We start from the raw sequence: 13,003 nt of genomic DNA, 5'->3' as shown, positions 1-13,003 counted from the left end.
TATATTATACTATGTTACTACAAATGTAAACGCATAAAATGCTTTCCACAGCTCAACAAACATTTTTGAAAATAATTTCTCGAGCCAAACTCGTAAAAAATTCTTTACAAGGTATGTACACATTGATCATGTAATTCATAATACAGTGAAATTCAGTAACAATGAACTTCAAAATCGGGACTGAAAACTTATTTGGTTGAAACGGGTACTTCGTTATGCTGATATACGTTGTAACAGGATTTCACTGAATTTTTCTTTTGAAGACTTTCTAAGGAGAAAAATGATACATACCTGCATTTCTTTAAAGCATGAATGAGTATAAAAAAATTGTTTTAAAGCAGGGTTGGGTTCCCAGGGTCGTGACCCCAAATGGGGTCGTGTAGCGTTTCTTCTTCGGTCGAAACATTATTCCTACCACAGTATAGTTGGGGGTGGATCGAATCTAACATAGCAGTTTTGTAATGTAGGATCTAACGTAGCTTTCACAATGTTGCCAGGTTAGATCCACACCTTGCGATACTTTACTGACATGTAGGCTACGTGATCACAGGTCCTTTACTTAGTCAAAAAAGGGTCGCAACGTGCAAAAGATTGGGAACCACTGGTTTAAATTTACAGATAATTAGAGAACTGATGGGGGAAGGGGGAGAACACTGACCATTTTGTTTTTAACTGGATGAATACACCATGTTCTAAGAATCTTTCGGTAGTCGTGTTACACTGAAATTTTCATAAGCTCAGACAAATAATTTGTCTGACGTCTAAAACATTTCCCCGAAACCTAAGGTTTTTCAATTTTAGCCGGTCTTTATCAATATATATTTGTGTGTATGCACTGTGCAGTCGCGCCTGTTCATAGTGAAGTCTAAGGAACCGAATAACAATTTCGTATATAGCCTCAATTTCGCTATAAAAAGGTAAACAACAAGAAGGGAACTGAACCATAAATACGATATATACGGCTTGAATATTAGTACGAAAAACCAAATTTCTAGTTGAATTTTAATTCAAAGTGTCAAAGGTCAAAGTTTTTTAATATCCTGGATAAAAAAACAAATACATAGCCACAAGTTTTCAATCAAGCAATGCATTTTCTACACTTATAATTTACATCTTTTACTTGTGCTTTTAAGACGTTGTTTTTGACTTTTATCTATTTCTTGCACAAAGCTCATGCTTTTTAAAGTGCATATTTTATTTACAATTTACACATTTAAAAATTGAAGATGTTTTGGAACACCCGATTTAAAATGGTGTTAAAGCTTCATTGAAACATTATCATTATTTAATATTATTCATAAATGGGAGAAAAAAATTCAAAAAAAAAAAAAAAAATTAATACCAAACAGAAAAGAAAGAAACATTTAGCATCCAGCCCATAGCTTTCATTTGAATTTTGACGTCTTGAATTTAAATTATGTTTTTCACAATCACGAATTGTGGTAGAACCCTACTCGTTGGGTTTCTTATTTCTACAAATGGTTCCTATCCGAATTATATTTGTAAAAGTCATGATTTGAACACAAGACGTCTACATTCAAATGAATTCCAGGGGCTGGATGCTGGACGTTGTTGACTGAATGCTGTTTTTGTCTGAAAAGTATTGTGTAAAATCGAGAGGGTCGGGAATAAGTAAAGTCGATGGCGGGGACATGAACTTCACCTCCCAGGAGGAGGGACATGCTCGCGAAGACACGTGGAACAGACGAGTTTGCATTAAAAGAATAGAAAATTAAAGTCGAAAGAACATCAACTACGGACAAGTGAAAACAATAACCAACTGTGGTCGCTCAAAAAAAGAATACATTTGGTCTTGGTCAAGCAATAAGGTATTCGAGGGCGAATGATTGGTATTAGTCTCACGCAACTTTGCGCACATCTCTCAACTTTTGTTGATTTTAAATGTTAACATTTATTGACATAGAAATTACACTATTTTAATGTAAAAACGTGCAAATTAAATTACACTTGTTTCGGGGTTATTAAGAACATCTTTATCAATAGAGATAGATACATGTGTTTCTGTCTTTTACATCATTCAAAAAGTTTTTATTGGGCCTGACAGATTTCTCTTCCACGTTCTGGAGTTATTTGAGTTACCCTAATTTTGCTAACAGTTTAAAATTTCCCCGGGAAGTCGAGAAGAGATAAAAAAAAAAAAAAGAAAAATTAGAAAAATTAGAGCAATAAATGTTAGTACACTCAACAATTTATAAATTATGCTTCATGAATACTTTTATACAAAAAGAGAAAAATTAAATTGAAATATTTTTAAAATTTAAAGGATAGTATACTAATGTGTGTGATTTGCAAATGTGGAATTATATTTTCAATTCTGATATTTTTTTCTGAATATAAATTACGTATGTAAGACATTGTTCACGTTCTTACAAGCAAACAATTGACGTAAATAGGGAATATTCCACGTAATTGTTACGATTGTTTGATTGATTGCAATAGTTTTCATCAATGAAAGCTTGATTGAGTGCAGCTATCAAGTTTAGGACTTCGTTTGCACGAAGCTGTCAACATTGTGTGGTAATAAAGAGATTTCATTTAATTTCGAAATGCGAGCATGAATGAATTTTCTGAAAATTGTGCTTTTAGCCGTTGCTTTTCTCACCATAGTATCCGCAGAAAGGAAAGCATTTCTGATTATGTTTATTGTTATTATTACTATTTTGAATCGCAGAAAGCAATGCATAACTAATGTAACCGAAAATTGAAAACCATTAGGAAAAAAAAAAAGACCTGAGAAGAAAAAAAAAATCAAAAGTTTTAAAAAGTTATTCTATTCCTCCTAACATTTTGCATTTGAATAAGTCGAAGTACATTGTTCCAAGTGTACTGCAAGTAAACTGCAGCTTGTATTTTTAATTTAAGTACATTATTGCAAGTAATTCCCTGTTGCTCGTGTAATTCCACCCACGAAATGTATTTTCAAATGTTCTCAAACATCATATAACTGCTGCTTCGAAAATACACTTCAATAAAAGACTTACCAACTACTTATTATAATAGCCTGTTGCACTTTTCGTCTAATGCATAAAATATTATTATTATTATTATTATTATTATTATTATTATTTTTGAAAAAGAATTTCAATTTTAAGAAGTATATTAATCATTTAGTCTTGTGTATGCTGCTCTAGTCACCATGCTGATTATCTATGTTTTTGCGGGATGATTTGTTTACTGATAGTAAACAAATGCAGCCCTGCGCATGATGAATCACCGGAAAAATATAAATAAATATCTAAAACAGTAATTGATTAATTAACAAAAATGTCAGTTCAGCGTTGCATATCCTCCATCGAATTGCAGAAGTATTCCTTTTTCGACCATATATATATATATATATATATATATATATATATATATATATATATATATATATATATATACATATATACTAAAAATAGCGGGATCCCCCCCCCTCTTTGAAATGTAACCATATCCTAATATGAAAATGTTTTCTGATTACGACATTTCTGCCGTTCTCCCAATAATTAAAAATAAAATCAGCATCGTTCCACCTCTTGACTGTAAATATCCGATAACCGATATGTAATCTTCCCTCCTCACCCCTCACCCTTTTTTTCCGGGACTACACCACAGGTTTACACTAAGCTTATACCTCTTGTTTTATATATATATATATATATATATATATATATATATATATATATATATATATATATATATATATATATATATATATATAATCATATCCTAACGCAAAAAAATGCATTCTTTAATTAAACATCAGACAAGAAACTAATTAGCTTTATGAACGAAATAAGATTCGGACGTGGTAATTGAAAACATCGTTTAAAAAAAAAAATAAGACAATCGTTTTTCCTGTTCAATTTATGATACATTTTCTTTTCATTCATAAATTTTTCATGAATATAAAATCTGGGAACGCATATCCAAAAAAAAAACTTTGTTTCAAAAATTACGGCAGACCCTTTGGTACTGACTTTATTTTCTGTTCTGTTCAACCTTCGCATCGGTACTGTTCAAGTGGGGTTTCGGCCGCCAGCTAATTTCCTTGATTGCTCTTCACGACGGGGGTCATTTAGGGGTTTCTTTCCCTCCAGAACAATGACAGCTGTGACAGGTCACGTGTTCCTGCCTTACATCGATTACCGTCCACTCCATTGGCCGTTGAAGTGTCAATCACTTGATTCAGGTTCACGCCCATCGTTCAAGGAAGAAAGTCATTTACACCCTAACTTCAAAGTTTTCCCTCACTGAAGAGCAGCCTTAATATTGCGCACCCCAGCACGGCAATATCACGGGAGCGAGAAATGGAGGTCGAAACCGGAGCACGGCGCTTTCACGGGAGCAAGCGGGAAGGGGTTAATAAGAGTTTTCTTTATGTATTGTTTCAATCACTATCCTCACAATTACTTTCATAGTTTATACTGAATGCATAAAAGAAAACACTTAAGATATCAGTGCAAGAAAGGGACAATCACATTGTAAAAACTTTTAAGAATCACAAAAGAGAGAAAACGCTTGAAATATTCTCTTTTAATGATTTTGTTTATAAATACCACCATTATGTTAAGTGAGCCTGTATGAAACCAATTACGATGACTTTTGAACAAAATACAGAGTGAACACAAATGATGAACCCGATTTCATAAAAATAATATTTTTGAAACTGCTAATTGGTGAATTTGAAAAGAAATGTATTAAAGTTTATTTAGTTATTTTTTTTAACAACAGAGCTCAGTTGCACAAATGCGAAATTTTAAATGCTCAACGTTGAACTTTTTGTTACACAACAGTATCGAATTCATAATCCAGTTCGGTCCACACATTTTAGAGCATCCCACTCTCTGTCGTAATGCTGCACAAATCCGTTTTTGTAGTGTTTTTAATTTTGGGGGTTTGTGGACAGTGTCTTTGTCGTAACCCCGTAAATAGAAAAATATTACATGTCAGATGTTTGTTACGTTACAAATTTCACATTTATATCAGAACACAAGATCGAAAATTGGTAACTGAAAAAAAAAAAAAAAAACTTTTCTTACGTCCCATTCCATTTATGTTCCCCTTTTTGTAGTATGTACAGTAGTTTTGAAACAATGATATATTTTAAAATTAGGTTCATAATGTGTTCACACTATATAATATAATGTTACTTATGTATAATAACTAACTCTTACGTATGAGAACTCTCCAGTCAAAAAAATATAAATATACAGTCGACTCTCTATAAACGAATCTCTATAACTCGAAGCTTATAGCTCGAATGTTAATTTATCTCGTAGTTTTCATCGGGTCACAAACTCTTGAGATTGTGTGGGAACTTCCCATGGCTGGAACTGCCAATAACTCGAACGTTTTAGCTGGTCCCTTGGGACTTTGAGTTATCGAGAATTGACTGTATATGGTACATAATGGTTTCTTATAATCGAATGTATCATAATTAAAAGGCCGAAGCTCAAAGTTTCGGGAAAAAAGACAAATATACGCATAAAAATACCACACACGTGCAAATGGGTTGAACATTGCGGGAAAAACGAGCCGATGTGTGCATCACATGACTTCCTTTTACTCAAATTTAATGATAACAGCGCCTTGGAGTGAGCAAGGAAACATTAAAAATTTTCACCCCTAGTTTCTTGCGAACCGAAGCAAAAAACGTTTTACACAGTTTTATTTCTCCATTATTGGCAATTTTAATCTTATTCAGTGATTAACTCTTTAAATATCACCAACAGTGGCCAAATTAAAACCAGACTTAAAAAAAAAAAAAAAAAAAAAAAAAATCACCAAATTTTTCGCCAAGTTTGCGACAAACTTGGCGGCCAAAAGCTTGGCAATATATCGCCGAGTGTTTGACACATTATAACACCACTTGAGTTAGCATTGAAATTAACAATGATTTCCCCCCAAAAAGGTGTAAAAGACCCCCTTAAGAACATTCGAATGCAACCAAAAGGGAAGGTGCACAACTAGACCCCACTAGGAGTCTACGTACCGAATTTCACTTTTCTAGGACATACCGTTTTTGAGTTATGCGAGATACATACACACGTACGTACATACAGACGTCACGAGAAAAATCGTTGTAATTAACTCGGGGATCGTCAAAATGGATATTTCGGGTGTCTGTACGTTCCTAGGCATGTATCCACGTGTGAGCGAGCCGAAAAAAAAATCTCAACATTCATTCGGGGGTGAGCAAAATGGAAATTAAGGCCGATTTTTGAGTGAAAATTTTTTTCGCGAATACAATACTTCCTTTTTTGGAAAAGGAAGTAAAAATGGCTGAATTAGTTTCTGTTTAATACATTTATTGAGAACAGGCAATCGAAATGGTCTTTATTCACTGAAATGACGCCAAGAAGTAATCAATCTTTCAAATACTTAGGAACAAAATTATAAGTTGGAGGAGCAGGAGAAAAATTAAGAAAGTTACTACAGTTTTAGATGCCTTGAGTTATGCTTAGTGCTCCGTTTGACCACTGCTGTTAGACTTTGAAAAAGTTGTTTTTCTCTTTAGTTGCACAGTTAAATTTTCTAGCCTTAGATATTATCTTTTTATTAGTGCCTTAGCTAAGTTATTTCTCTTTGGTAGATAGAGAAGCATTACAGATCTAGAAGAGACATAGAGTTCGGTTTCTGGAACAACAACTTATACATATTTCAAGTAAGTTGCAGCGGAAGCTTCCTTAGTTTTGATCAACTTTTATTTTCCAATAATCCTCAGAATGAGTTTGATTGCGAGATCAATGACACATTTTAAATTTAGATAAATTGTTTTTTCAATTTTATGGTTTATTGATGGTTCTCGAAGAAACCCAGTCGAATAATTTCGATAGAAGTACTACTGCTGACTTTCTACAGAAAGAAAAACCTCAAGAAGCGAACTGATGTGTGCATCACATGACTTCCTTTTCCTCCAATTTAATGTCATTTACTCATTATTGGCAATTTTAATGTGATTCAATAGTTTACTTTCTAAATGTCACCAACAGTGACCAAATTAAAACCAAATTTAAAAAAAAAACCCGCTAAATTTGTCGCAAAGTTGGCGACAAATCTTGGCGACCAAAAAAAAAGGCGATATGTCACCAGTTGTCCGACAAATTATAACACCACTTGAATTTACATCGAAATTAACAATGATTTCCCCCCTAAAAGGGGCAAAAGACCCCCTTAGGAACACCCGAATGCAACCAAAAGATAAGGTGCACAACTAGACCACACTAGGAGTGTACGTACCGAATTTCAACTTTCTAGGACATACCGTTTTTGAGTTATGCGAGATACATACACACATACGCACATACATACGGACGTCACGAGAAAATTCGTTGTAATTAACTCGGGGGTCGTCAAAATGGATATTTCGGGTGTCTGTAGGCTCCTAGGCATATATCCACGTGTGGTCGGGTCGAAAAAAAAACTCAGCATTCATTCGGGGGTGAGAAAAAGGGAAATTAAGGCCGGTTTTTGAGTGAAAATTTTTTCGCGAATACAATACTTCCTTTTTTGTAAAAGGAAGTAAAAAGAAAGGAGAATCTAGGAGACTCGATGAAGTGATCGTGTATCAGTATGAAATTTAGAATAATCGGGGAGTAGGGTCTAAAGTTTGTATGAATGTCAATCGAACTTCTCGAGAATACCAGATAATTAGCTATTGAACCAGGAATCAAAATATTCGAAATTTTACGAGGATCATTATTTTTGCCCCTTTGTTCAACTTTAATTGGTGGAGATATTATTAAAAACATAGATTCTGATTCTGGACAGTTTTTTTTTTTTTTTTCCTTTCTCGGCGAACGGAACATTGCGCCGCTGTTGGCACATTGCGAATAATTCGTTTGATCTACTTCGAACAAAAAGAGATGGAGTAGACGCTTGCCAATAATGCCTGGTTCGAGTGAAAGTGGAATAAATACGGCGCGTTTTTTAATGGGATGAATTTTTCCTCTTTTCTTTTAAAGGACTGTTATTTACGTCTTAAAGACGTCAATCACATCCTAAAGATGTCATTTCTTTCGTTATCATATACTGCCTCAAGTGGCACACCGAAATTCACCGCCGATGCTGGTGTACTTTGGGGGTACAAGAGCTTAATATATATTAATTAAGCTTCTTAGCATTCTTAGCGTTTCGTGCTCGCTCCGCCATTATTTCATTGGTGAACTTGTTGATCTTATTGGTAAGCCGCTTAAATGCTGCCTTTGCTTTAGGCGTATTGCGAATCACCTTATCTACATAGTATAAAATGCAGTTAAAAAAAAAGCGTCTGTGTGTTTAAACTCGCAAAACTCGAGAACTACCCGGCCGATTTTGCTGAAATTTTCAGTTTGTTCCTTTAAGTCCTGCGAAGGTTTGCAGACCAGTTCGAAAATAATTCCATGAACAGTTCATTTTTTATTCCAATTTAGGCCCAATTTTCACATAAATTCCCGAATATGGGGGTGAAAAATTACTCGCAAATAGTAATGTTATATATCGTTGGAAAGAGAAGAATTTTCCGCGTTCTACGCAATTCGTTCCAATGCTCTATCTTAATTGCGGCGGGAGTTTTTTACGTTTTTAGCTCCTATTTTTTTAGTTTTAGCTGAAATTTAGGCACTACTTTCTTCATTAAATCCATCAATAAAAAGTGAAGGAATTGTCCCACAGTTTTCTTTTTGACGCATTGGAAAGAGCTGCTTTTTTTTACTCCAGATCTAACTCGACCTAAGGTCGCAAGTTTAACCCTCTATCTCCATTAGGAAAAAGGTACAAGCGAATTAAATGAAGTTCAAAAATCTGTTCTCTATTCAAGTTTTTAACCATTTTATTTTGCGTTTCCACGGTAACGCTTTTTGAATCCATTGTTTATTTCCATCTTTCTCATTTTCAATTCTTAAACTTATTTTATTTTGTGTTGCCATGGTTACGCTTTTTAAATTATTCTTTTTTTTTTGGAATGGGGAAATTTTGCATGATGGTTTTTTTTTTCTCTTATTTATGCCTGATTGTTAAATATACGTCACTTGACAAAATTTTTGTTTTCAAAGTAGACCGGGCAAAGCCGGCCAACGCAGCTAGTATCATATGTATCTTTCTTAGTAACATGATGATTTTCTGTATTTGAGCCATTATATCTTCTAAACTATTTCTGTTGCACAAAAACCCGCCGCAGGCAGCTAGTTACTTTACGAATTGAGTTGTAAAAAAATTTATGTTTCTTTCTTTTCAGTCTCGTCCAGTGACATGTGGCACACAAGAGACGGACTTTGAGATAGAGCATGAATTTGATGCACCCTTGAGAGTTGAAAATGACAGTTTTTCAATTGCAAATGCAGCGTAATTCTCTCTCTCTCTCTCTACAACCACCTTAATTACTAAATACTTTCTGAAAAACGAGTTGGGATACTCAATAATGGGAATTCTTAGTGGCGAGCTCAGAAAGTTTTGTTTCTCTTAGCTAAATCTAGCATTTCAACGTACGTATTCTGCGTTAGATTTTCAACGTAATGAAACATATACACCAAATTAACTTTACTGACAAAAAGTTCCCTTTTAGACTTGATTTTGTATTAACCACTAAGCAAGTTCAACAGTATCGACGGGTGATTCTCCAACATATTAACAACATTCCGAAATTAACGATATTCAGTAGCGTAACTAGGGGTTGGCAGGAGTGGCTTTCGCCAGGGGCGCGGCATTTGAACTGATTTTTAAAAAAAAAATTTTTTTCTTTTTTGATAATGGAACTTGAAAAATGCTTTTAAAAATGGGGGGGGGGAGGAACTTGCAAAAAAAAGAGCTAGAGACACATACATAACATTTACTGAGAAAGGAACATTGGGCGATTGAAAACAATTCTAAAAAAGAAAATCAGAAAAAAAAATCCTCCTATTAGTCGAATCAATGAATCAAAATGTTCCAAAAAAAATTTTTTTTTGGAGATCACAATGACCTCCGATAACTTCCCATATGGGCGACTCGAGTGGGGGCGCAATTTCTTTAGTTCGCCAGGGGCGCTAGATTCTGAGAAGGAACATTGGGTGATTGAAAACAATTCTAAAAAAGAAAATCAGAAAAAAAAAATCCTCCTATTAGTCAAATCAACGAATCAAAATGTTCCAAAAAAAAAAAAAAAAAAATTGGAGGTCACAATGACCTCCGGAAACTTCCCATATGGACGACTCGAGGGGGGCGCAATTTCTTTAGTTCGCCAGGGGCGCTAGACCCCATAGTTACGCTACTGACGATATTCATTATTTTGTTCTGGAAAATTTTATGTAGTAACCTTTGCTCCAGTCGTTTCGTCATTTACCTTGAAGTTAAAAAAAAAATCGACGAAAGCACAACACATTACCACAGTGACATATGTTGTTTGCTAGCGACTGACGTTATAGACAATTGGGAAAAAATTCACGCAGACGCACAAAGGACCAAGGTCAGCTCATGCAAGCGCACTTGCGTTATATCCATCAGGTTTGCGAGAAAAAACATATGGTCAGATACTTTTCCAACAACTCTCGTATGTTCAGCGTGTCTCCCTTTAACCTGCAAGACTTCTATTTTTGCAAACGTTAGTTCTTGATACATACTTCCAATTGCAAAAATGGCCAAAATAAGATGCAGAGTTAAGATATGGACAGTTTGAAGCGAAAAAAAAAAAGTGAAAAAATACGGTTGAAAACTTTTTATATGATCTTTATGTCCTCTCATTCATATTCCGGGAAATCGCAAGCATCCCAAAACAATTCAAGCACAAAATATTTAAAATCAGTTCGACCAATTTTCTCTGAGATATGAAACGTAGCTTTTTGTAACTCATATCACTTTACATTCGTGGTTTTCAGGGACTAAATATCGACTTAGTAAGTTTTTTTTTTCTGAAGATATAGGAATTTTTGTAGTATGTTTTTACGCCTTGCAGTATACGTTTTCCATTTCTAATCAATAGCAATGAAAAGTATAGATATCTGTTGCTTTTTTTTAAAACTTTAATAACTACTGTAACCGACGTTCTTCCGAAAGGACTGTATGTTCCCATCTCGTTTTAAATACGGTTCCTTACAGTTTTGGACTTGAATATCTTGATAAGTAACTCCACAGAACAGGGCGATGCTCACAGGCGACATGCCATTGCTACGATGCCGTGGGAAGTTAAAACGCAGTATCTGAAGAAATGTGTTTCTGAGACTTGGGAAGAAACGTGTTTTTGATTCCATACTAATTTTAAGGAAATGTTTTAATCTGACTTTTTTTTTTTGGCGCTTTTTATTTAGCAGAAATCAAATAAGGAAGTTTATACTGTCTAACCACGGATTGTATGGAAAGGCAAACATCCGGTTTACACGCGGAAATGGAAGCATCTATTAGTTTTCAGGGATGTCAGATTTTGCAGATGTATGTTAGCCTCGAAATTAAGCAGAGTCTCATTCAAATAAGCGGAACACGCGCATAAAATTTTTAATTTTTCCCCTCATTCAGATGGAGTCGCCTTAACTGGATGTTTGCCAACTCCATACAATCCCTGGTCAAACAGTACTTTAAAGCTGAAGTGCAATAGAAGAAAAAATGCAAAAGGTGGAAAAATGAAAATTTGCAGATACTGCGCTTTACCTTCCCAAGCAGTGTAACTGTAAGTGGCACGTATACCACCGTACCACCACAACTTATTTAGCGCCCTAAGTTGACATGCCTGAAAGCCTAGATCGTAGCTCAAATAGCGACACGTCCGCCATCTTAGGGCAAAATGCCGCTTTCTTCCTTTGTCTCCTATGGTGAAGTAGCGTATTTTGCTTCTTGATTGTGGATTAACGTAGAGTCAATAAGAAACCACAATTCAATAGGAATCAAAGCACGTTACTTCACCATAGCAGACAAAGGAAGAAAGCGGCATTTAGCCCTAAGATGGCGGACGTGTCGCTACTTAAGCTACTATTCGGACTCTGTATTATAATCTTTATACATAAAGGGCTACTTCTGTCCGGATGTCCGGAGTAAACTTCAAAACTACTGGACGGATTTTAACCATTTTTTCACCATAGTTAGCTACGTTATCAGGGAACAGCTTAGGCTATAATTTATTGCTAAAAAACTTAGTTGAAAAACGTCGTGATCGAAAACAATAAATGTCATGTAATTTCCACATCAAATGATTGAAGATTAAACCCTTTGTTTCGAAAATTCGTTGCCTAACAACAGGAACATTAAAAGTAATCATAAGGTAAATTTTGAATCAAGGCCTCTCTGGAGCAAACATGACATTTATTGCTTTCTTAGGAATTGCATCCTCATCTTTATACATAAAGGGCTACTTCTGTCCGGATGTTCGGGGTAAACTACAAAACTACTGGACGGATTTTAACCATTTTTTCACCATAGATAGCTACATTATCAGGGAGCAACTTAGGCTATAATTTATTCCTTAAAAACGTAGTTTAAAAAAGTTATGGTGGAAAATAGTAAATTTCATGTAATTTCCCCATGTTATGATTAAATATAAAACACATTGTTACAAAAATTCGTTACCAACAACAGCAATATTAAAAGTAATCATAATGAAAATTTTGAATCTAGGCTTTTCCGGAGTAAACATGAGTTTAAAGTCATTTAAACATTTGGAAACTCTACTTTTTGCAAACTTAGGAAAACATAGTAGAGAGTGTGATTTTTTTTTTTTTTTTTTTTTTTTTTTTTTTTTGTGTTTGTACTATTTAATTAAATAAAGCGCAAAGTTTTTTTTACTGATCTTTGCTTTTGTTAGTTCATATTTTATAAATTCTTCAAATTTTTATACGCTTCAATTCGTGCTTTCGTTTCTAAATGAATACTCGTTCGTTCTGTATACTTATTGCTATTTTACTTTTATGGGTAAGGAGGAAGCTCGATTTTTAATCACGTCAAAGCGTTGAGTTTTGAGTTCTTTCAGTTAAAACAGAAAACGAAAGAAAGTAGCGATTGTTTCTCACAATTATTACTGACCCAGGCAACGCCGGGTATTTTTGCTAGTATTAAATAA

General features: G+C 34.5%; 1 protein-coding gene across 1 annotated transcript in view; it reads left to right on the top strand.

Annotated features, from left to right (window-relative positions):
* LOC129227859 (putative phosphoenolpyruvate synthase) overlaps window positions 1-13,003 on the top strand; it is a 177,501-nt gene that overhangs the window by 73,076 nt on the left and 91,422 nt on the right. Inside the window, exons 15-16 of the mRNA XM_054862478.1 lie at window positions 6,599-6,670; window positions 9,221-9,327. Of these exons, the coding sequence (XP_054718453.1) occupies window positions 6,599-6,670; window positions 9,221-9,327 (179 nt within the window). The remainder of the gene's footprint in view (window positions 1-6,598; window positions 6,671-9,220; window positions 9,328-13,003) is intronic.

Source organism: Uloborus diversus, chromosome 8 (genome assembly GCF_026930045.1).
Source record: "Uloborus diversus isolate 005 chromosome 8, Udiv.v.3.1, whole genome shotgun sequence".
NCBI classification, from domain to species: Eukaryota; Metazoa; Arthropoda; class Arachnida; order Araneae; family Uloboridae; genus Uloborus; species Uloborus diversus.
This window is presented reverse-complemented; position numbering and strand designations above follow the sequence as displayed.